Source organism: Eublepharis macularius, chromosome 16 (genome assembly GCF_028583425.1).
Source record: "Eublepharis macularius isolate TG4126 chromosome 16, MPM_Emac_v1.0, whole genome shotgun sequence".
In the NCBI taxonomy this organism is placed as follows: Eukaryota; Metazoa; Chordata; class Lepidosauria; order Squamata; family Eublepharidae; genus Eublepharis; species Eublepharis macularius.
In genome coordinates, this window is record NC_072805.1 from 46,441,049 (window position 1) to 46,465,864 (window position 24,816).

Here is a 24,816-nt window from a genome sequence, read left to right on the forward strand (position 1 = left end):
AGCCACGGCAGGAGTTACTCCTAGGCCAGCAAAACCTCTATCCAGCGGTCTGACAGTGTTCTCTCTGACTCTGTAGGCTGAAGGTGGAAGGTGCTGCAATCGAGGCACTTCTGATTACTGGCAGCTTTGCTGAGGCAAGTCGGGTGATGTGGAGAAACCCTCTGATTGGTTTTGCCCATGGATAGCCCTGGGGCTCTTCGATGCGTTTCCCATTTGTGTCTCAGCTGCACCAAAAGACTCTGCACCTATAGTAATGTGGATATGTCATATTTTCAACGAAGTCAAAAGGACTAGTGTCTTGCTTTGTGTTTGCAGGCCTGCTTTACTCCAAGGCTCTTGTGGTTGCTACAATAAAGTTGGTTAGTCTAAAAGGTACTACTGAACTCTTTATTATTTTTCAGCTACAGGCTAACATGGCTAACTCCTCTGGATCTATGGACCTTTTAGGCCAGTTACCTGTGCACGATTCCATAAATTTTGAGAGGTTGATGTTGGCTCCAAGAATCTGGGATCCCTTTTCCCAGCACTGTTCCAATTGACAATCTATTTCTACTCAGGGTCTTTTATGTAGTTGAGGTGTGAGTGAAAAAACCTCTGGCTTGATTCTTGTCTGCCTCCTTTCCCAAAGCTGACCCAATAAGGGTACTAAAATTAAATAATAGTCTAACGGCACCATAAAGAGTAACAACATGTATTTCAACACGAGCTCTGTTGTGATTCACAGCTTACTGCTTCAGGTATGTGGAAATCGAACTAAGAATCTTGCTTAAGAGGGAAGATTAGAAGGGGGGAGAGAGGAGTTAGGGCAGAGAGAGTAAATTCTGCATGTAGAAAAAGGGAGGTGGAAAAGTTAGGTGTGAACCCTGTCACAAAAATCCAAAGTGTGAGCTCTCTGAAAAACAATCAACAGCCACAAATAAGGTCACAGGTTTGAACTGAGAAGCAAGGTGAAAAGCGTAAATTAAAAGTTACAGATACTGGCACAAGGTTAAGAACAGCCAATTAAAATGTCTATAAATTGAGTCCTGTAGAACTGTTTTCGATGGTTGTAAGGAAACCCAGATCTCTGTTTAAGCCAGGATGATGTGATGTTTACTTTCTTGATGAGTTCCAGTTCAGCACTTTCACGCTGTATATTCCCTTTGAAGTATTTTTTGCTGTAGAGCAGTGACTTTCAGACCTGTAATAGCACGTCCAGGGAGATTACAGCGTTCTCCCACTGGTTTCTGGATGCGGTGGTTTCTTGTCCAATTTGTCTTCATTAATTCTCTCACGCAGAGACTGACGTGTCTGTCCGGTGTAGGCACTAGAAGGACACTGCTGATATTGCCTGACTTTACAGGGTTGCCATGGGAGCAACAGAGCTTCGGCTTGTGAAGTGCTTTGAGCCCTCAGTGTTTGCAATAAGAAAGCCAGGCCTTATTCGCGTGCTACTCTCCTGTTGCTCTCCTTTTCAGGCTGCAGGAACAGTCCGTTCCATGGAAAATGATTATAGAGGGCAAGCATCTATGATTCTGATAACTCTTTATGCAGGGCAACCTTTGTTCTGGCCTGGGGCAGGAATCTTTGCAAAACTGTGTGCACAGAGAGTTAATTTTTTACCTTAAATCATACACCGCAGCTCTCGAGTTGCTTGCCTCTGAACAAAGAAGCCCCCTAAACGGATGAAGGCCCTGGACACAATGTCAAATATCAGTTCAGTTGCTGATGCAAAAAATCCGGCTGTACCCTAAAGACTAGCACATTCATTTTGATATTGTACGTGTATTCATTTATTCTTTTCTGTTACATTTTATTTATTTTATTTTTCATTTCATTAATATCCTGCTGTTTTCTTCAATGAGAACCCAAAGCAGTTGACATAGTTCCCCTCTCCTCCAATTGATGCTCACAACAATCCTGTGAGGTAGCTGAGTGTGTGTGAATGGCTCAAGGTCACCTAGTGAGCTTAGATATGGGCCGGGGGTGGGTGTGAAGGAAGAGCCTGCCATCTCCACCCTCCCCAGCTCCAATGGGGATCGGGGTGGTGCGGGAAGGGGCTAGTCAAGATTTCCAAGGTGTAAGCTTTTGAGATACTTTGTATTTGAAAAAGGGAGCTTTGACTCTAAAAAGCTTATTCTCTGAAAATCCTGTTGGGTCTCTAAGTTGCCACTGGACTCAAGTCCAGAAGTCTCAGAGTGATATCATGTCCTTTAGAGCTCTCTCCCTTCCCCAGGCATCATATATCTCTAGGGATTACCCAGATTGAAGCCGGCAACATAGTTTGATGTATTATATATTGAGATTCTCAGCTCTTTATTATAGTAAACATCTTCACTGGAAACCGGAAGCAGACAGACTGCAGACAGGCTCAACAGTAACTAATTTATACTTACAGAAACCACACCCACTTTTAACAACAACCAATAAAATGTGAACAGCTAGAATCCTTCATTTGCATGAACAATATACAAAGTAACTACTTGCAACACAGTGATTGGACTATAAGGCAACAGTTATGATTGGCCATTACCGGCACAAAAGACCAATCGTCTTGTAGGCCTCAGGAGCCTTGGTTCTTGCTCTAGTAATACATAACAAGATGTTTATTACAGATTTTTAAAAAAAAAGATAAGAAAAGGTACAAAAAGGTGAAATTAATAAAAGTTCTATCATGGCTTTTACTTATTTATTTATTCTTAGATTTTGGTTTAGACCCACAGAACTACCTACAACTTCGGTCTGTTTTGGAAACACCCACAACTGGCGAATAGAGGGATTTTTCAACTGGAGGAAAATGAGCGGGGAAGAGGCTCTGCTCACTAGATTGTACTACCCACTGAGGCTTCCAGATAGACTACCTAAAATTAATCTCCAGTTTTGTTTAGAGACAGACAGGGTCATTTCCACTATGCTCTGAGCCAGACTTCTGCTCCGCTCCTGGCTTTCATACTTGCAACTGGGAGCAGCTATTCTACCTCTCCTTTCTTCTTGGAAGGTCAGCAGAGGCACCCAGGTGCCAGTTCCGCCTTATCTGTTTTAGCCTGCTGGGCAATTCTGCACAAGATGCCGTCAGATCAAGGCCAGAAAGAGCTCCCCTGGTTTTTGTTTTTTTAACATCCAGACTGATCGATTGTTCTGGGAAAGCCGGAAACTTCCACCGGGTTTGGTGGTATTATTTTGATGGCCTTATGGGATTTCTGCTGGTTTAAATATTTGCAAACTTGCACTCATACACTCTATTACATTGTTTATTTGAAATGTCACACATTGTGTAATCTGTCTTGACTGAGTCTCAGAGAGAATGGCAGATTACAAATAACACTAAAAGGAAATGGTCTCAAAGAGAAGCATCAGGGATAGGGTCTACAGACTTCACTTCTATGCACTGTCTGTTGCTGTATGATCCTATGGGGTAGTTCTATGTTGACTTTTTAATATGTCACCCTTAGAATAGCGTATGCTTTGTTTCAGCATTTCTTCAGCTCTGTATCAGATTTTCACCGGTTTTAAACGTTTGCAAATTTGCATTTATGCACTGTATTACATTAAACGTCTTTGAAATTGTTGACTGTACGGACTTATCCTGTGTAATCCATCTTGAGTCTCCCTGAGAAAGGCGGACTACAAATAATTTAAATAAAGGTTTTCTTTCAAATGGTTTTTTTTAACGCAACTTCATAGTAATTGCAAGATCTTGTTCCGGATGGACTTTTACGGGGAAGAAAAACGCCCCCGTGTGGAAGCAGCGGGACACTTCAACAAGTCTCTTTAGTAGTTCCCCCAAGAGCCACGCTTGCGCAGCACTCAGCCTCCCCTTCAGCACTACACTTCCCAGCATGCCTCGATCCGTCCCATTTTCCTCCTTTTGCACTACATCTCCCAGCATGGCCCGAGAAGGAACGGAGCCCGCAGAAACCCGGTACGCGCAAAGCCCCCTGGGATGCGTAGTCCCGCGCCTCTCGCGCCTCGCCTCGATTGGTCGGGACCGAATGACAGGGAAGAAGCGGCCAGCTGTTCCTCTTTGCGGCTGCGCGGCCTCTTGAGGCAGGAGACGGGAGAGCGTCGCGAGGGGCGGGGGAGGATCACTGCGCCTGCGCAGTAGCGAATCCGGAGGATCTCTCGCGAGGAAGGACGCCATTATCGCAGCCGCCCGACCAAACACCACGAGAATTCGGCAAGGCAAACGGTAACCTCGCTTCCCCCGCGGATGGCCGGCTCGGGTCGAGCTCCGTGGCTGGGGCTCCGGGAGGGCCACGGCGCGGCTCGTTCACGACACCGGAGCCCCGCTTGGCTCCCCTCAGCGCGGCTGGGCCGCCAGCCGGGCGGGGGAGGGAGGGAGGAGGCGAGGGGCGGGGCCTCTGGGTCTGTCCACGCCTCTTTGCCCCATTTCTGCGAGGGAGGGGGCCGTGGCGCGCATGCGCGGCTTTCTTATTTATCTTTGCATGGGGGGGAGTCTTAATAAGAGTTAATTGATAAGTCATTTATTCCTTTAGTTTAAATATCTGGCTGCAGGTTGATTTTTTTCAACATTTCACAGTGCAGTGCTGAGCAGACTTGCGCCAGTCTAACCCACTGAGTTTTAGTGGGCATATAGTGGCGTAACTCTGTTTAGGATTGCACTGTTACGCGGTTTATAGTGATAAGGAAAGGGGAAAATTAAACATTGCTTTAAAAAAAAGCCCCTCAGTGGTCTATTTTATTTTAAGCATCTATTGAATGTTATTATTTCTAATAATAGAAATGCTTCATTTTTAAAAATATTCTTCTTGCAGGGATGTGTGAGACTTATGTGACATTCCTCCCCTCTTTTAAAAACACCTTTGGACGTACTATTTATTTATGTTATTTATAATCTGCCTTTCGCACTGAGACTCAAGGCAGGTTACCCACGGAGTCAGTACAGTCAGTTTCAAAGACATTGCAACAAACGATGTCATAGGGTATATAAATGCAAGTTAGCAAAGATTTAAAACCAGCACAAATCCAGTACAGAGTTGAAGAAATACTAAAACAGAGCATACGCAATTCTAAGCCTGACATATTAGAACAACACAGAAACTGGCCACTAGGATCGTACTTACGACATCTGGCAGTACACAGGAGTGAAGCCCAGTCTCTGTCTCTTTACTGATACATCTCTAGTTCCAAAAGACATTTTTAAAAATTGTATTAAGAAGCGAAAATGGATAAAAAACAATGCTGTTATTTGAAAACTCTTATAAATAAGAGTTTATTCAATTTTGACATTATTGTTAATAATGAGCATAGATTTTTTTAAAAAAATGTCGCCTTTGTTCTAAAGAACATCCATGGTCCCTCATCCCCTTCCTATCTCTTAGACATAATTGTTTCATGTTTTTAGAAGGAAAAAAAAAGTTGGGCAGAGAAAACCAGTTAAATTTAGACCAGATTGCTTACAAACAAGCAAACAAACAGAGCACGAGAATAGCTAGCAAAGATCCAAACATAAAACCAACAAGGTGAGCAGAATGAAATATACAATAAAGTATTTTCAAAATGATCGAAAGAAGTTGCAGCAATCCTAGCATTTTGGATCTTTTTAATAGGTTTGTCATGGCAGAAGGCTTTGTGCGCCAGAGTTCTCTCTGTCAGGCACATGACATATCACACTCCATATGCAGAAATGTATGGTTCAGGGTAAAAAAAAATGCAAGATTTTGCAGGGGGACTTAACACCGGGAGGCTAACGATAATATAATTCGGTGTGATAAGCACTGTTTTACAACTGGGCATTGATCAGCCAAACTCAAGGTTTTTGCCAATATTGCTTTTAATACCACTTTGCAGGTGTTCAAAGAGTTTCTGATAGTGTTTTATTAATTGCTGCACCAATTCTGTAAGGCAGTTTAGTTGCAGACGAGTTGGGGTTAGGAAGTGGCAGCTCCTCTAATGCCACACAGGTGGAGGTGAGATTTGAGCCCAAGCTTCCGTGGTTCAGAACTCACTCTCTTGTTAGACGGCACACTGATTGAAACTCTCTTTCCCCTCTCTTTTAATTCCTTTAATGCCAACAGGGAGGGTGTAATTGAACTGAGGCCATAGTACTGAGGAAAGAGAAGATTTTAATCCGTTCTCCTGTATCATCCTCATCTCCTGCTGGGGGAACTCTAAAGAGATTGCTGATACTGTGATAGATCGCCAGCATTTTCTGTGGGCAAGCCTTCGGCTTCTACCTCTTATTAATTAAGCAAAGCACCTTACATTTAAAATACACATATCTTTTAAATTTTAAAGATTCATGATGCAGAAACCATCATACTGCCCCTATTAGCAAGAGAAAAAAGGTAGATGAACAAAGAGGAATCGCGATAATACATTGATACTGTAAATGGGAGAAGATGATTAAGAAGCATGTGTATAATCATTTTTTTAAAAAGAAACTGCCTTCATTTGGATGCTCACCTTGCCTATTCAGTAAAGGATCTGGAAGGCTAATCTAGAGGGATCTTGAAGGGTGATAAATTGACTGTGGCGTAGACTTTCATGACTCAGAGCCAGCTTTGCAGGGACACGAAACGTTACGCTCAGTGGGCAGAAACGTTGTAAACACACATGCGCATGGGGGTTAAAAAAGAAGAGAGAGGTGTGGGAGGCAGTTACTGCCAGCAGGTCCGGCATCAGATAATTCCTGGGCCTTTTTTTTTAATACTGCCATCCATGTTTTGATCTCACCTTTCCTCTGAAGAGCTTAAGGTGGCGAAAATGGTCCTTCCCTCTTTCATTTTATCCTCACAACAAGGTAGATTTGACTAACAGAGCATACTGAGAAAGAAAGATCACTCAGTGCATTTCATGGTGAGCAGAATTCGAACCTGGGTCTCCCAGATCCTAGGCCAACACTCTGTTACTATGTGCACATTTAGTCTAAAGATTTTTGTGTTGATTGCTGCAGACTCCCCCTCTGGAATTCCTCATTCAGGAACATGCATTTTAAAATGCCTCCCTGTTTGCTGCAGAAAGTAAGCTCAACATAGAGCAACTTGTGTTGCTTATCAGGCACCTCTCTCAGGGATACTTTATCATACAACTTAGGCAGTTTTGCACGACTGAGAGAGTTGGTGCTTGTGTGTGTAACTTCTGTGTTCTTAAGGGGTTAGAACTGCATGAAAAGGAACTTTTTTGTTGTCGGCTATTGTTTATACAGCACCATCTGTGCTTGGCATTATAACACCAGCCCCCTCCCTAAGCCTAAGTAGCTCACCATGTAGTTATTGGGGTGGGGAGAAAAAAGAAGGTAGCGCTTTAAATTATGTTGTAAAGGTCCTTGTATATAGACTGAGTGATATATAAGGTAAGGGAAGAAGCAGGAGGGAGCAGAGATGGGAGAGGCAAAAATGAGCCAATTAGAAAACAGGAGGAAGATTTCAGCTTAATTTGTGTTACTGAATGCACTTGGAACAAAAGTTGACTGAAGCCCCCCGTATTTGGGGTCAGAAGCAAGCAAGGCAGATTCCTGTTGCTTTAGTTAAGAGGATTTGGGGTAGACGGACTACCCCAGCTCCTTGATGCTCCATCCTTTCTTCCACTTTGGTCGAGAAATTATGCTGATGTTGTCATTGCTGTTTTTCTCTGTCCCAACCAACTTCCTTTCATCTTTACCATCTTGAGCAAGAACAGTAAGAGTCAGGCAATTGATGTCTCACAAACCAGCAGTCCAGCTCTCTTCATCTCTCGTTTTCTGCTGCTCTAGATACTAATAATCATGTGCCTTCATGAGAAGGTGGCATTTCACCAGGTGGCGCTCTTCCCTCGGACATTTCGCCATTCCATCACTGCAGTGCAATACAAAAATTGTGGTCCCAACAGATCAGTTCTTGCAGCAACTGTACCCTGTTTTCCACGTCCTTAAGGTAACGCCACATAGCTGTTGCATGCAGGGTTTGATATTTTGTCCAACTGGTGGCAGTCATCTGAAATATGCTTGGAGTATGACCTCCTTTAAAATAAGCACTTGAACTCCAAACAGTTTTTCTGAGTAACTTGTTTCGATGTGATTTCAGTTGCATCAGTTTGACAAAGCTGCATGGCTATTGGCTTTGTTCAGATTTATCTAACGCGGATTATAAGCAACCCCCCTCAGCTATTGCAAACAGTCTCCATCTCCTTTACTGTCTGATCTGGTGAAACATCCCGTATCGTAAGGCTCTTGTGTAGACCTGTAGTGCAGCCTCATAGGGAATGCTGTGCGCAGTGCTGAAGGCTGTTTCCCAAAAAGAATATTGCAGAGCTGGGAAAAGTTCAGACGAGGCCAGCCAGGATGATTAAGGGAATTAAGGGGTTTCCTATGAGGAAGGCTTAACCACTCTGGGAGGGCTCTTCCATTTAAACTGTTGAGTGAGAGAGAAGTATTTCTTGCAGTGAGCGGTTGCCTTGTGGAGTTTACTGGGTGGTACAGATGGATTTGAAAGATTCCTGGAGGAGGAAAGGGGGTCTTCACAGTCAGGGGCAGCAATCTTCTGAATGCTGGTGCTAGGAGGCAATATCCATAGAAGGCCTGGGCCTCTGTGCCCTTTGTTGGGCTCTGGGTCAGCTGCTTGGCCACTGCGGGAAACCAGATTCAGAACTAAACAGATCGCTGCCCTGATCCAGCGGGGCACCTCTAACGTTTTTCAAATGAATAATGCAAAGTCCAGGTAATATCCTGCATTCACTTACTTGGAGGCGAGTCCTGCTGACTTAAACAAGATTTAATCTCAAGTAGATGTGTAGAGAATTGTTGCTTTAGTTTTTTCCCCCCTATCCCTTATTAACTTGGGGTAAAGAAAAGGTTAGGCATATGGCTTAAAGTGTTGAAATAGTGTGCTGGGAATGTACGAGAGCACGCCCTTGGCAGCACAGAAATGGTAACTTCATCTAGTGTTTGGGTTTATTTTAGATGGCAGAAGGCTGTGAAGCGGGTCTGGAGTATGTTGGAGCTCAACATCCTTTGTCCTTCTGTGGGGCGGAGTTGCAATCCACGGGATAGGTGCTCAGCCCTCTTGCTCGGGTTCCTGCCATTCCTGCTGCCAGAGAGAACAGTGGAAAGGAGAAACCCCATCTGTATTGAGGTCTCCATCTGATATCGCATAGTGAGCCTTGGGCCACCGTCATGCTTTCCCCAGTTCTCTGTTTTCACCTTCTTATAATAAAAGTTATTTTGTACCTGAGAATAATCATCATCTTTTGAATCTATTCTACCATTCCTGCCGACTCCAATCAGTAAAGCGCATCTGCAATTCTTTTTCAAATGTGGTAATTATTGTAATCGAGTCTCGTGAAATTAAAAAAGAAGAAGAAGAAGAAGAGCTTCCCGCTATAAACTGGCAACTGTCCATCTTGGTTTGAAAAAGAGAGAGCTCTCCCCCTCCACTCCCAAGTATATCTACTCTATCAAGAAAGATGACAAACTCCATTATCCCTCATGAGGTGGTTTGTAAAAATAATGTTCCCTCTACTGCGGGAAAGGGGGGGGAGACATTATTTTTACAATAGACATGTGGAAATAAAAGATTCTCTTTGTGTACTTTGAAACAAAGCTCCAACCACAAAACCCCTGTATCCAAGCTATCTGTTCTCTCCCACATATTATCTTTTGCAGGTTAACAGCCTTCTGACTAGGAGTGGTCAGAAGTTAGTTATTTCAGGTATAAAATGAAAACCATATTTCCAGCCAATTAGCACTCTGTATTGTCTTTAAGTCATTTATTAAAAATGAATCTAATCAATCTTGAAATAATCTGTTATACACAGACAGAACACAAATACCTATTACAGTTCCATATATAAAAGAAATTAGAAGCAGATAAGCATACATGTCATAATTCTGTATCCTATATATATCAGATCTAAGAGAGAAACTGGAAGTGTAGGAATCTCACCAAAGTGTTTTCTAAAAGATAAAATAGCATCATGTAACTCAGGTTTGAGGGATTCAGGGCAGGATCTTTTGAGTGTGGCTATTCATTGGCAGGAAATCCATGTGGCTGCCAACATCCTCTGATTTGTCACTTCCGATGGCCTGATACAAGTTTCTTTCTGAACTTAAGAATTCTCTCATAGAGGAGATGTTACTTCTCAGTGAGCTACTTGTTCTTCATTTTGTAAAGTTTTATTCTGGGCAACAACCTCGCTCTAGAAGATTATGCCTTGCAAACATGAAAATGAATTTATTGTCAGGCAAGAGTTTGCCATGTTTTCTGGGCTGTCTTAAAGATAACTTCACAGTTAAATGCTTAATCTAAATATTTCAAGTAATTTAAGGTAAGATCTGCTCAGGTAGTATTTGGATCAAGATGCACAAACTGATGTTTTGACTTGCACAAATGCTAACTGCGGAGAAATATTTCTTTCCACCTTGTACGAATGTCTAAACGTTTTGGTCAAAAACTGTGGACAAACACGAATATTTTGTCCACCTGAAGGCTCCCAGTTTTGTGCTACTTGATATCATTAAAAAGCATCTTGTTTGCTTCTAGTCTTTTAAAGATGCTTGTACCTGGGATCCTTGGAGACGGAGTGCTGCAGCCCGCGGCAGGGGTTGTAATGGAAGAGGGTTGTTTTGTCATTCTTCTCCCTGTGATACTGGTGGTAATGCTTAAAGTTTATCTTGTGGGTGGGTGGGCCAGTATCATGGCGCTGGGGCGGGGGGGGGGAGACAAATCACTGAAGCTCTGGGGGGTGTCTATATTGTACTTTAAAGAAGCACAGACAGGGATCTTGTAGAAAGTTTTCAAAGCCATGCTAAACCCATACTGAATCTTGTTCTGTCTGTGAAAGGTAAGCGATGCTTGGGGGATACACAAATTATAGGATGTGCTTATGCAGGACGAATAGCTGCAGCCAATTGCCCAACAGAAGTAGGGAACCAGATATCTGTAGCACCCGGTCATAAGGATATGCAGATAATATCTGCATGTGATCAGGAATCTGTGGAGTGTCAAAAGTCTCACTACGGAGGTAGATGTCGCAGACAACTGACTTTCCCTGTTCTGGCCTGCCCACCACGGTCAGTTGTCTATATTCACTTGCAGTTGATTTGGAGGAGGTTGAAATGCTGAAGCAACTGTTTTTATATGTATGGATAAAGGCTTACCGGATAGTTGAGCTACACACCTTGTTCATGATTATCAGGCTGTTTCTAGGTGACTGCGTGTGTTTATGGAAGTCTGCACTCCACAGTGCATACGAGACATGACAGACTCAGAAAATAAAATTGTACTTGGTAGAAAAGAACAGCAGGAAAAAAATCAACGGGGTTCAGTATTTTCTCGTTTGAGCTTTTAAAAGGAAGGTAACCAGGGTCAGGGTTGGAAGGTGGTAAACACATTAAGAGCGTGGAGAAGACTTGGGCCAGTGTCACAATGACGTCGATTGCAGAGTCCGGCCAAAAGAAGTACGGTTTGACAGACGCGCTGATGCCTTCGACGACTTGATAAAATTACTGGGCACCAGTGAGGAGGTCTCTTCATAAAGTTAGTTATAATAACTAGATGGAGCCTCCATGCCCAGAGGCAGAGTACCTGAATATCAGCTGCTGGAGGCAAAGAGTAGCAGCTCTTCATCAACATCATACTCGTGCCTATGATTTCTCACCGACTTTTGCAAGGCCAAAAAAGAATGCCGTGTTATGGTCTAATTCTCGCAAGGCAGTTTCGCTGAACACTCTGTTGCTGCATCTGTTAATAACGCTTTTGCCATGATAGCAACATGTGGTGTTTGCCAAAAAAAGAAAAGCGAATCATTGAAACGAATCTCGGCCTGTTCCAGCCAGGAGACCCTAAGAGGGCTATTTCAGAAATATTTGATTGTCGCAAGACGTTTTGTGATCCTGTGTATGCTTAGTTGGGAGTAAACCTCACTGAACTTGGGTGGACTTACTTTCAAGTAATCATGCGTATGTTGGGCTGAAGGCCTTTGGCTGCTGGGAACACCAAAACGTTACAAAGAATAGCAGCAGCCTTATGGACTAATGCTGATCAGTGCTCCCCATTATGCAATCTGGGAACATGGAATATTTTTAATGATTGATGGAGCCTGCCATCCACGGCAGGGAAAAGGACATACATTCTTGAAAGCCCACACCCAATATTTGTGAACGATAAGAAACTGAGAAAACCTCAGCGGTTTTCGAGCATCATTCTCACATTTTTAAGATCCAAGGTGATCCAAGATGAGTTACACGGAATTTTTCCAGCCCATGTGCAAAGAACTGTGGAATATGTTTTCTTGCTACAGCTTTCAGTTGATGGCAGAAAATCAGGAAAGATTTCAAGATATTAAATGAGAGGGAAGAAAAGTAAAAAGCTAATAGCAGTCTCCTCTTACTCCCTTTGCTCATCAGTCCTATAATGTTAGATTTCTACATGCCGAGGTTTTTGTAGTTTGGAGAGGTGGCCGGTTCTGCATGAAGCCTCTTGTTCCAATTGGAATCCTTTTGAGGTCTCACATCCTGGCTAACTCTTGTCCTAAAAGTGGCGCCTTGAGGCCCTCGGGGAGTTGGCATCGCTCCTGCTTACAATACGATTGACCTCCTCTTACTCACAGGCTGCTTCTTATTATGTTATTCTTCTTAATCAATGTTACAATATGTTGACATATGATGTAATTGGTTAGGGAGCAGTGGGCTAGCTTGAGGTGACTCAGATGTAGCTGCCAGCGGGACTGGAGGTGGGAGCCAAGTTCAGGGTATATAAAGTTAGAACAAATCACAGAGGCGAAGGTTTGTGAAAGAGCCGTGTTGGCTGCTTGCATCGGAGTTGGATGCAGGTCCAGTGGACTACCAAAGGACGGAGGAAAACTGGTTGCTGTGACAACTCTGTGTTAGAATGTTCATAACTTCTTACTAGATTTATGAGCTTGAATTTGTCCAGAGGTTTTAAAACACTGGCAAGGGATGTGTGTTTGTGAAGGAAATTACTACAGTACCAAAGACATGTGTGATAGAGGAAAAATGATCCGGAAAGCATAGCTGGTGATTAAAACGGCCAAATATTACACTTCAGATATTGGAAAAACCTTCCTTGTGTCTTTACAAACGTCTCCAGTTAGAATGAGTGGCAGGCTTTGAGAACAGATTTTTGGATGAAAACGTTGAAATGCCCGGGTTAAAATGTTGGTGTAGCTTTATTTTAGCTAGAAGAAATGTTATTACAGTTGAGATTGTAACACGAGAGTTTTTGAGACGTACTAGCCCTACTCAGGGTTGGAGATCCCTCAGTGGCGTGATCAAACCCTAAGGGCCTAACTTGACATTACAGCATCCATGGATCCGACCTGCAGGCACCACTGCAGACACCATTTTGGACCTGAACTTTAGAGTCTGCTCTAGTCCACAAAAGTTTATGCCGCAGTAAATCTGTTATTTTTCATTACAACCGATTAACATGGCAAACCCTCTGGATTTGGCACAAGCTCCTTATTTATTTTGCAAACATTTTGTACTGCTCTGTAACAAAAATATTCTAACAGATTCACAACAAACAGCGACAATTGTAAACATAATAAAACAACCATAAAACCAACAGACAGCGGCACAAAAATATAAGCGACATAAAATTCCAGTTTCCATTATTTAGCCTAGAGGTGGCTCTTACAATGTAGTAGCTAATGTTTGGCTGGAAGGACACTGCCTTTACCTGTCCACAGAAACAGGTGAAAAGTGGGACAAGCAAACATCTCAGGGAAACTTGCAAGAAAGCCCCCTTAAATAGCCCCCGTTTCTTTTTCTTGATATGTTAGCATCTGCTTCTATGCAAAAATCTAGAAAATGTCAATGGCTAGATTTATGTGAGAGACAATGTCCTATTGAAGTCAGTTGTGGAATCCCACTAGTTGTACAGGCTTCAGGTTTCTTATTTCCACCATGATTACCTGGTTAAGTCACTTCCGTTTCATACCATGGGACTTGTTTCCAGGATGCAGTTTAGAGCTGAGGTCTCTGTAATGTTGCATCTGACGAAGAGAGCTGTGGTTCTTGAAAGCTTATGCTACAGTAAAGCTGGTTAGTCTTAAAGGTGCTACTGGACTCTTTCCTATTTTGCTAGTACAGACTAACATGGCTAACTCCTCTGGATGTAATGAGCAGGTAATTAAAAATCTGCAAATCTATCCTGGCTCAGTTTTTCTTGACCACTGGGCTCTTAACCAAATCACAATAATTTTAGCTTTAATTAAAATGAAAAGCACTGAACAAAGAATGGGGATGACAGTATGCCGCTTTTCTGGCTTTGAACCAACTCATAGAAAAGATGTCTCCGTGAAACCCTAAGACACATTTTCAGGAAATGACTCAAATGAGTTATAGCTACATACAGTATCAGATTGATATTTAAATGGATAAACCAATCTAACGCATGAAAATAATCTTATAAAAAAAGATGTTGTCTGAAGAAGGGAGCTCTGACTCTCGAAAGCTTACACACTGACAATCTTGTTGGTCTCTTAAGGTGCCACTGGACTCAAATCCTGCTTATCATAGAAGGGGAAAGGATGCCTTCCTTAAAACGTGTGTGGCTAACGAAGGAGTGTAGCATTTCCAGTTCTGGTGGGGAAAAGCATCTCAGAACAACCCCTTGCATTGCCCCAAAGCGACTCCAGCAGGAACGCTGACAGGGTTCTCGACGTGGGGCCTGGTGTGGTGGGACACTCTGCAAAGGCACGGCAGCATGGGGGCCTGTTCAAGAACCCGCAGAAGTGATTCCCATGAGACACATTTTGCATGCCAAAGGGAGGGAGGGGCTGTGGCTCAGCAACGGGGCATCTGCTTTGCATCTCCAACTAAAAGGCCTCAAGTAGCAGTACATTTGGGGGAAGACTTTTTACAGGCTGAGCCTGTGGAGAGATGCTGCCAGTCACAGCAGACAGTACTGATCTGGATGGCCAAGGGTCTGGCTTGGTATAAGGCAGCGTCGTATGTTTCAGAAGTGCTGTTGCTTAGGGGTGTGGCCCCTGTTTGCTGCAGAAATCCTTTAGTTCATCTCCTGGTAAAGGATCTTTGCTAGCAGTCACTGAGAGGATGCCTTTCTCTGTCTAGGAGTCTGAAGAGCTGCTGCTAGAGTCGGTAGGACTAAGAAAGATGGACTGATGACTGGACTCAGTACTCGGCAGCTTCATATGAGAGCATCCTTTGGAGAAAAGCAAGATTCGGGTCCACTAGCGCTTTAAAGACCGACTAGATTTCCAGGGTGTGAGCTTTCGAGAGTCAGAGCTTCCTTTATCAGATGCCAGAGCCAGACTGGGAGAGCTCTGACTCTCCAAAGCTCATAGCCTGGAAATTGAGTTGGTCTTGAAGGTGCTGCTGGACCTGAATCTTGCTTTTCTGCAACAGACCAGTGTGGCTACCCACCTGAGACGACCTTTGGAGAAAGATGATGGTTCCGTGTTAGATACAGCACATGCGTGGCGCACAAAAGATCCCAGCTTCAGCTCCTGGTATCTCCAGTTAAAGGGTCTCACCTAACAGATGTGGTGAAGTACCTTTCTCTGCTTTGAGTAGACCTGGAGAGCCACTGCCCGTCAGGGTAGGTGGTACTGTGCCAGATGGAGAAAGGGGCATGAGCAGGATTAGTATGTAGGATTTAACAGGGCCTCTTCAGCCATGGCCCCCCGGTCTTCCCTTTGAGGCTTGCCTGGCACCTACCCTAGCAGGTGCTTAATTAAAGTCTGCTTTTAGCCTGGAAACCTTAAAACTCATTTTAAGCTTCTCAGTGTCTTATGTTTTAATGCCGTGGCTGTTTTTTTAATGCTGAGTTTTAAGAACTTTTGATGGTATTTTATGTTTTTTATTATGTCTTGTTTTGTAAGCTGCCTTGGGCTGCTTTCCTGAAGAGGCAGCATAGAAATTTTCTGAATAAATGAATAATAAAGTAATATCGAAACAGATGTAGTTTTTTATAGAGAAGGAACATATTTGGTACCGTTCATAGATGGAGAAAAAGCCTATGATAAATCTGAGCCTGGGCTGGAGATACAAATGTTCTAAAACAGAGTTTTAATCATATTCTTAAATGTTCTATGTACATGACCCAAGATGGTCAAACGCCCTGAAGAAGTGAGCTGTGGCTCACGAAAGCTCATCCCCTACCACAAATTTTGTTAGTCTCGGGGCTCATTTTGAGGGGGAACGCACAGGAACGCAGTTCTGGTAGTTCTCCAAAGAGGTCACATGTCAGGTGGCCCCGCCCACCTGATTTTCAGCCATTTTGGGCCCATTGCGGCCTGGATTCAGGCCGAAACAGCCAGGATAGGTGATGTCAGGGGGTGTGGCATATGCAAACCAGTTATGCTAATGACACACTTTTGGTGATGTCAAAGGGTGTGGCATATGCTAATCAGTTCTGCTAATGAGTTCCTGCAGCACTTTTTCTACGAAATGGCCCCTGGTTATTCTCATAGGTGCTACTGGTCTCTTGCTCTTTTCTACTACCCTAGTGAACAGTAAACCTTTTGCATCATACTTGAAGCTAAAAACACAAAAGTTGTGATATCATGTTGAAAACGGATAGTGAATTGTTTCATATGTGAAGGTTTATGTGCTTTTGACTCCTCTTACGCATAACTGGTGCACGTTGTAAGCTGGTTATAAAATAAAACAGAAGGACTGGGGTCCTAAACCTTGTTGTGCATATGGGCACTTTTGAAATGAGTTGTGAGCACCAACACAAAAATAGATATTAGAGAAGGTGCGAGCAAGCACAAAGTATTTGTGGGAACCGCTATTTCAAATTGGGAGTTCCTCGCAGACTCAAAGGTGGTGCTTTCTGGGCCTTCTGAAACATTTCCTGCTCCAGAGAAGCGGAGGACAGCCAGGGCTGTCTCTTTGCTTTGGAGAAGAAGTATTCGGGGGGGGGGGGGGAAGAAGCATGTAGGTGACTAGAAGCCCATTGGCAGCCTCCCAGGTGCCCATGGGCACCAGGTTGGGGATGGGGATTATTAATTTATGTGAAATATACATGTGACTTTGGTTTTTTTTACTGAGAAGTCAGATTAAAAGTTTTTTTTTAAAAAAAAGATTTTGACTAGGTTTGTCCCTTCGTTAATGCTTGAGTTGAAAGATTCAATTCTTCACGCAAAGGGCTGGGCTTTCAATAGTGTTTGCAGTTAGTGACATTATGAAACAGTAATCCTAGCACAGCTGTTTTATTATGTTAAGACTGGCCAGTTCCCAGGACTTCTGAGAAATGGCAAACTTAATTTGCCAAAATGATAGAAATGGCAACCACATGCCCTAAATCTCTTGCCAGATTTCTTGGGCACCTTGCCACAGTGAATGCAATCATCATAGTTTTCACGGTGATCTGAATTTCAAATGAATCTCTCTTGGCAGCAGAAGTGTTTTGAGTAAACAGCTCTGATGCCGTGTGGTGTCCTCATTTGGAAGAATTTAGAATGCATACTTTTTTTTTGTAATAAGCAGCTGCTGCCTTGGCTGGTCCGGAGGCCTTGCTAATACTATGGTGTTTGCGTTTCAGTTGCGCTCCACCTGCCTCTTTTAATTGCATTCCTGTATTCAAGCGGAAGACAGGAAAAAGGGGAAACGGTCATGCGTAGTTGGTTTTGATTCAGCGCCGAGGGTTAATGATAAATGGCCATCCACCCTGGCAGCCTTTAGATTTATCCTGCCAGTATCTTTTTCTCCGGGTATTAAAAAAAGACCAGGCTGCCCGCCCTTCTCTCTCTCCATTTCCCCCTTTCCCTAACGGTGGGAAATGCAGATCTGGATTGCTCCAGTGGTTTTAATTCAGCTTTTGGAGTCTAGAGATTTCCTTTAATAAGATCTCTAACAATCCCTGACAGGGAATTCCAGAGGGATGGTGCTGAAAAATGTTTGGCTTTAGAACCAGTGTGGAGGGCTGGGGCTGGAATCGAATTTTGCAGGAGCTGAACTGTAGAATCTCTGGAGACCAAAGGGAAAAACCTGATTCAGTTCAAACCTGAGAAGCTTCCAAATCTCATTTTGTGCTGACAAAGAACCTGTAAGAAGGCTTCATTTCTTATATGGAGTTATGCAATTTTTTTGTTCTTGTTATGCAGGCTGTATACGACTTACAGTACAATCAAAAGTCAAGCCTAAATTAAGCAGCTAAAAACTGAGGGCGCAATCCTGCCAAATGTAAGCGTTGCTGAGTCCCGTTGATTTTGATCTGCTTCACTCTCTCTTGCTCATCAAAATCAGCGGAGTTTAAAAAGTGGCTGGATTGTGCCCTTACACGTGAACAATAAAAAATTAATAATCTCATGAATGGGTCAGTCCGTGAGCACTATTAACCATGGGCATTAGAAGCCACACTCCAAAGGAGGGTATTGTAGCAATTCCTAAAATAGCTTGGGCTTTGGTGTATTTCAGAGGTGGCGGCCACCCTCCCTGTGTGTCCTTGTCTACAGACAGAATAACCAAGAGGACTTCCTGAACCGGCCGGGGAATCTCAGTGAAGCAGCTGTCGGAGCAGCAGCCCCAGTCATCCTGGCAAGTAACCATGCCAATAAATATCAGGGAAGGGGTGGAGAGAACCTCTCTCTCTACAGCTGTTTACGCGCCTTTTACAATATTTTCTGTGTAGCTGCCATTATTTTCACAATCAAGTTGCTTATCAGCGCAAGGTCCTAGAAGATTAAAACTGTTTAGGACCTTGCCCGCTAACTTCAGTGGACTTAGTAAGGTTTAACTCTGCTTCGGTCTATACTGACATTGTATATGCTTGTAATGAGAGAGGCTGAAGAATGCTAAAAAGACAGATTCTGCTCTGTGCCCACCCTCCATCAATGCAAACTTTAAAAAATGGCCCAATTTTCTGCCTTCACTGATCCCCAAGATGGGTTACGGTAACTTGAAAAACAAACAAAAATACGGTAGAAAACAATACCCAGCTAAAAACATCCTAATCAAAATATACTACAAAAAGTCTCCCACACCTTAAAACCACAATTCTAGCAACAAAACCAAGAAGTCCCAAGTCTAGAGTCTATGCAGCAGCTGAAAGGGAGCACGGCGTACCTGCCCAGTGGAGGCTCCCGTTGAAAGGGCTGCCCTCAGATGCCTCTGCAGCAGTCATAGGAATGGAGCCAGGAGGGGCCCTTCCACTCTTGGGAGGTCATTCCACAGTTGTAGCACTTTTGGGTGGCCCCCTTTTGTCTAGCCAACTACCATTCTTCTGGGGGGGGGGGCACACAGTGAAGGACAACTGATGATAGTGCCCCAGGAGGTCTGCAGGAGCAAAGTTGATTTTTCTAATCTGCTATAGTGTTTATTCATTGAGGATGAAATTAGAGGGATTGTGTTATCTGGAGTGTGCCTGGTGTCAGTTATGTGCTTTTTCTTGCTCTCAGAGGTGGTAACTGCTGCTAAACCCCGTATTAAGGGGCTCAATTGGACATATTCCATCAGAAGTCTCAGTTGCAAAAAGCTCATAAATTGCAGGGTAACATGTGATGAATGCTGTATAATATATCCAGAGTGTAATTGTAACAAGTCTTGTCTTAATGATGTTTTTCAGCTTTAGATTTGAATGCATTGACGGCTCCTTGCTGCCGCCTGATTCTGAATGATGACAGAACATGACTTAGCTGATGTGGTTCAGATTGCTGTGGAGGACTTGAACCCGGATCACCCAGGTATGTTGTTGGGAGTGACGCAGGGTGGGAGAAGCAATATAGAGAGGAATACGCACAATAATTGTTGCAGCTGCCTCCACGTGCCACTAGGGTACAAAGGTAGAATGATAAGAAGCGGCCGAAAGAAGGTCCTTTCCTTTGGAGCTGAATAAAAATATTAGGCTAGCGAGGGTGAGAGGCTCCACCTCTCCAGTGCCCTCCTCCTTCAGGTTCGTACTGAGGCCCAGGCATGGTTCAGGCTCCATTCGCTTTCTTGCTTCCAAGTTAGCCTTTGTCATTCGATGGTATTTAGTGAAGCACTGAGAATCTTCTGCTTTGTTTTTGTTTTTTGCAGTTGTGTTGGAAAATCACGAAGTAGCGGACGAGGATGTAGACCCGCCTTTAAAGCGTCCCCGGATAGAGATCAATTGCCAGGACCCCTCAATTAAGGTTTCGTGGATGAACCCGCCTTTTCCCTGATTTATTAAATGAAGTTAGCCTTGGAGTGATAGGAGTGCCTTCCCTTGTGGTCTCGGGTCCTCCGAACTGTCCAATGCAACCACAAGGCTCTCTCGTTATGAAAAGTGGCGCAGGTTAAGACCTAGTCAGCTTTATTATGAGGGTTACTTTGCAAAGAAAGACAACGCTTTCCTAAAGTTATGATGACACCAGCTTGAGCTGGGTTCGTAGTACATGGAATTACACATTTGAGATTGCGAGTAACCATCTATTTCAGCAGCACGGATTAGCAAATACTTCCGTTCCTTAGCCTTGTGTAAGAGATGTGCACTGCACTTCCTCTCTTAACCAGACTAGCTTTAAATTAAACCCCAGCACCAATGTTGAGAGAAGCATGTGTCCTAAGAAGCTTAACTAATCCTATCAGTATCAGATTCTAAGACCTGTGGTTGGCTAGGAAATAATATTTCAGTTGCTAGTTTCTCCACTTTTAAATAGGATCGTAACTTTTGGAAAAATAATTCCTCCTCAGTAAGATCTTCTTTACTTGATGCAACCTCCAACTTAAAGCAAACTTTAATTATAGCTAACAACAAGCCTTGTGTATTTGACACAAACTTCCAACATCTCGCTAGCCTTTGGACAAGTGAGATTGGAAACTTCTGGCTTCAAATCAGATTGAAGTTAGGAAGTTACAGTTCTTTAATATCAAACATCAAAAGGACATATATCTTGATCCTCCCTAGTACAGTTGCAGTGCAGTCCTAATTATGGTTGCTCCGCACCCTATCCGTGGAGTTTTAGGGAAGTTTCAGTAGCTAAAGAAGCTACAGAAATGTTTCTGTACCATGCATCTGACGAAGAGAACTTGATTCTCGAAAGCTTATGCTACAATAAAATTGGTTAGTCTTAAAGGTACTACTGGACTCTTTTTGATTTCAATATGCTGTCATCATGGGGGCCCGCAGATACCTGATGTTGCACCCCTCCCACCCCTAACGTAATACCTAAAAGTGGCTTTGAATGCTACAAGATTGCTAGGTGGCTAATTTAGGCATCGTGTAGGTTTTTTTACCTTTCTTACCGTGAATGGCTTTGATTAACTTCCAGAGGAGTTAGCCATGTTAGTCTGTAGTAGCAAAATCAAAAAGAGTCCAGTAGCACCTTTAAGACTAACCAATTTTATTTTATTGTAGCATAAGCTTTCGAGAATCAAGTTCACTTTGACTTCGTTTCTCTAACTTTTCTGTTACTTTTAAATAAAAATCCACTAGAGGGCGCACTAGAAGTTTCTTAAAGTTTAGCAAAATCAAAGCCAACTATTATCTTTTTTGTAACAGGGAATGTATGGAAAAGCAGAATAGAGAGATTTTGCTTTTTTAAAAAAAAACAAAAACACAAAAACCACAGGATTATTTCTTTATGCATGCTGATTCAGAGTGTGATCCGTTAGGAGTTTTTCTGTCAAAGACATGCTCTTCAGAACCTTCCATTATTTCCAGGGGCATTTATTCTGCAGAACTAAGAACGGTCCCAGTTTTCTGAAAAGAAGGACATTGGGGCTTTTGGCATTTCTGATCTACGATGGGAGTCCTTTCCCGTATCATTTTGAAAAAGGGCAACAACGCCTTTTCATTCCAGACAGGTCCCAGGTCTTGTCTCATATTTGAGCCCAGTGGCGCCTATTATTATTATTGTTGTTGTTGTTATGGTTGCTGGTATGGAGTATAATTATTTTAAAATCTAACTCCCTTTTCATTACCATGGGTATTGCATGTTTGTAAACGTCTCATCCTTAATGCCCACTGAAGGGATAAGTAGGTGAAATAAACTAGGACTTGCAAGTGGAACCTGCTTTCCTGCAGGTCTCGCCGTGGTAGGCTAAGCCTCGGTAATGCAGTGACGCTCTTATCAGTTTTTTGCAAAGGATTACGTTTAGTAACTGGATAGCTAGATAGTGTTCCTTGGATACATATTGCATTTATCTGGATTTATATATATATGTGTGTGTGTGTGTGTGTGTTCTCTGAAGATAATTTTTAAAAATTAAATCCTTGATTTTATTTTTCTTCCCAGTCGTTCCTGTATTCCATTAACCAAACAATATGCCTGCGCCTGGATAGCATCGAAGCGAAGCTGCTGGCCCTGGAAGCCACCTGCAAGTCCCTGGAAGAGAAGCTGGACCTTGTCATGAATAAGCAGCACAGCCCTATCCAGGTCCCCATGGTGGCTGGCTCCCCGCTGGGCGCTACACAGACGTGCAACAAAGTGAGATGGTAAGGCGCGGGTGTGCCGGCAGGTGCATGCTCTCTGCGCCGTATCTGCTTGGCGTTGGGCAACTCTCTGGGTAGCTGTTAGGGGCTTGGTATGCAGTCTAGAATGAGGAATGAATTAATCTCGGAGGCGGTTGAGCTGCCAGCTGTGTGGTGGTACTTTCAGTTAGACGGAGACTAAACAAACCACCTTGATTTGTGTATGACTTGGAACTATTGCCATGTAATGCCTGGGCTTTGGCCTCTGTGCATGGGGAACATTCCCTGTCGAACAGCCTAGCCCCCCCCCCTTTTTCCAAAGAGGGTGTCCTACTCTCCTCTTTCATCTGGCAGATGGATGGCTCCTTGGCTTGGCCTGTCCAGGATCTTCCTTTGGCCCTCTGATTGAAGAATTTATCTTCCTGAATTAAAATCTCAGCTCTCCTTTTAGTTTTTTAAAAAATTAAGTTCTTACGACTGTGAAGATGAACTTGGAAAGTGCCTCTCACTTCAGTCATTCCGATTGTAGCACATCACTGGCAGAGATTACAGGAAGATTGCACCAGATGTACAAAGGAAAAATCTGGATTGAAATGAATAGTATGCGGTTGCTAAAGCCATTGTCTGTGCTGTGTACTGGTTAAGTAGTTGGGCTGCGATGGAACACTTCTCTGGTTCAAACCTCACTACTGCCATGAGCTCAGTAGGTGGCTCTGGGTAAGCCACTCTTCTCAGCCTCGGCTCTGTAGATGCATTGTGAGGATAATAATAACCCTGACTGTGTTCACCACTCTGAGTGGAGCACTAATTTGTTCCGAAGAGCGGTATGCAAATGACCTGCTGTTATAAACTGATGAGACGTGAGTTCATGTAGGCAGAGCTTTTTTTCAGCGGGAACGCGGTGGAACGGAGTTCCGGAACCTCTTGAAAATGGTCACATGGCTGGTGGCCCCGCCCCCTGAGCGGCGTGGAGGGCAATCTAAGCTCCCCTCTGTCTGGAGATCAGGGAGCGGGGGCCACCAGCCATGTGACCATTTTCACAGAGGGCGATTTAAACTTTAAAAACTCCTCCTATGTTCCAGCTGACCCAAAGTGACGTCATTGTGCGGTCTTCAGTTCCACCACTGAGTTCCACCACCTCTTTTCCCAGAAAAAAAGCCCTGCATGTCGGTATTCAGTTCCTGTACTTAGACCTTAGTTGTGAAAATGTTTTCTACTTAATAAATCTGATGTTTTTTCCTCATGCAAGGATTACTCTGGTTTCACCTTTTGTAATTTATTCTTGGTTACACTTCCCTGGAAACTTCCCTTTGAGCGCTTCATTCTCTCCTGCACAATCGTGTATTCTTGATCTGTGTTTGTAGTCTTTAGCGTCTTTGTTTTAATGCACTGGCAACTCCGTAGGTTTCTGAATATTTTTCTGGTATGTGACGTTAGAAAGCGATCTCAGTATTGCAGGTGCCTTGGATACTGTACAGAAAGAACCTGTTTGCTTCTCGCCTCGTAAAGTGAGTCTTCCACATCAGCAGTACAGAACGTCTTTTGTTGGCATACAGATTCATTCCTATCTGATTTGGCATCCAAGTTTAGCTATAGTCCCCTCTTGCATGGTTTCTTCCCAACTCTTGTACCTCTCATGCCCAACTCTTTACTATTTCTTTCCTGATGAACATTAACAGTCATATGCCGGTATGCCTGTATATTTTATGAAAGGACTATTCATATTCTTGCTAGGTTTTGGTGCACACATTAAAATGCTAATAGAGGTTATAGTACAGTCCATCTCAGTGCAGGTTAGATATCCCCACTCTTATAGTAATGTAAAATATCGTGCTAGTAATCCTACTTCTCTTTTCTGTAGAGTCCTTTTTTCAAATGTCTTAGATTTTTGAGCGGGAAGCGCCCCCCAGTTTCTTACAAACAAAAGACTATGGAAGTCCTGCATTTGTATCACAAACTGGTTCCCACACCAGTGGGAATTTCAGCATGCCTCAAGTTTTGGGAAACCTTTTTTTTTTCATATTTGAATTTTTCGAATCAGAAGCTTTCTGAAAAGTTGGGAGCAGGGGTGAGACTCTGTTTCCCTTAGAAATTTTGGAGTCTTGAATTATGTCTGTGACTACTGATAGATGACTTCGAAACATGCAAACATTTCTTCTTTATTTATTTATGTCATTTATAGTCCGCCTTTCTCACTGAGACTCAATTACACAGTGCAAGATTAGTACAGTCAGTATCAAGGACATTTCCATAAACAATGCCATAGGGTAAATAAATACAAGTTTACAAAGACATAACATCTGCAGGAATCTAATACAGAGTTGAAGAAATGCTGAAACAGAGCATAAGCAATTCTAGGACTGACATTAGACAACATAGTAGGATCATAATTTCTGAATGTGTAGAATTTTGGGTATGTTGCTATATCCGTGATATGTAAGGAAGTTATTTATATGTCACCTGTTCACCCTGGAATACATAATCTTAAACTTTGTTTTGCTTCTGTTGGCCTCCTTCTCAAAAGGCTCTTTGAAGG

The 24,816-nt window shown here is 43.2% G+C and overlaps 1 protein-coding gene across 1 annotated transcript in view; it reads left to right on the plus strand.

The window, feature by feature from the left end:
• The first annotated feature begins 4,089 nt into the window (after positions 1 to 4,089).
• The window catches only part of BANP (BTG3 associated nuclear protein), a 175,981-nt gene continuing 155,254 nt past the window's right edge, over positions 4,090 to 24,816 (plus strand). The window contains exons 1-5 of the mRNA XM_055000228.1: positions 4,090 to 4,168; positions 18,326 to 18,445; positions 19,473 to 19,590; positions 19,925 to 20,019; positions 22,105 to 22,304. Coding sequence (XP_054856203.1) covers positions 19,521 to 19,590; positions 19,925 to 20,019; positions 22,105 to 22,304 — 365 coding nt within the window. The 5' untranslated portion in view covers positions 4,090 to 4,168; positions 18,326 to 18,445; positions 19,473 to 19,520. The remainder of the gene's footprint in view (positions 4,169 to 18,325; positions 18,446 to 19,472; positions 19,591 to 19,924; positions 20,020 to 22,104; positions 22,305 to 24,816) is intronic.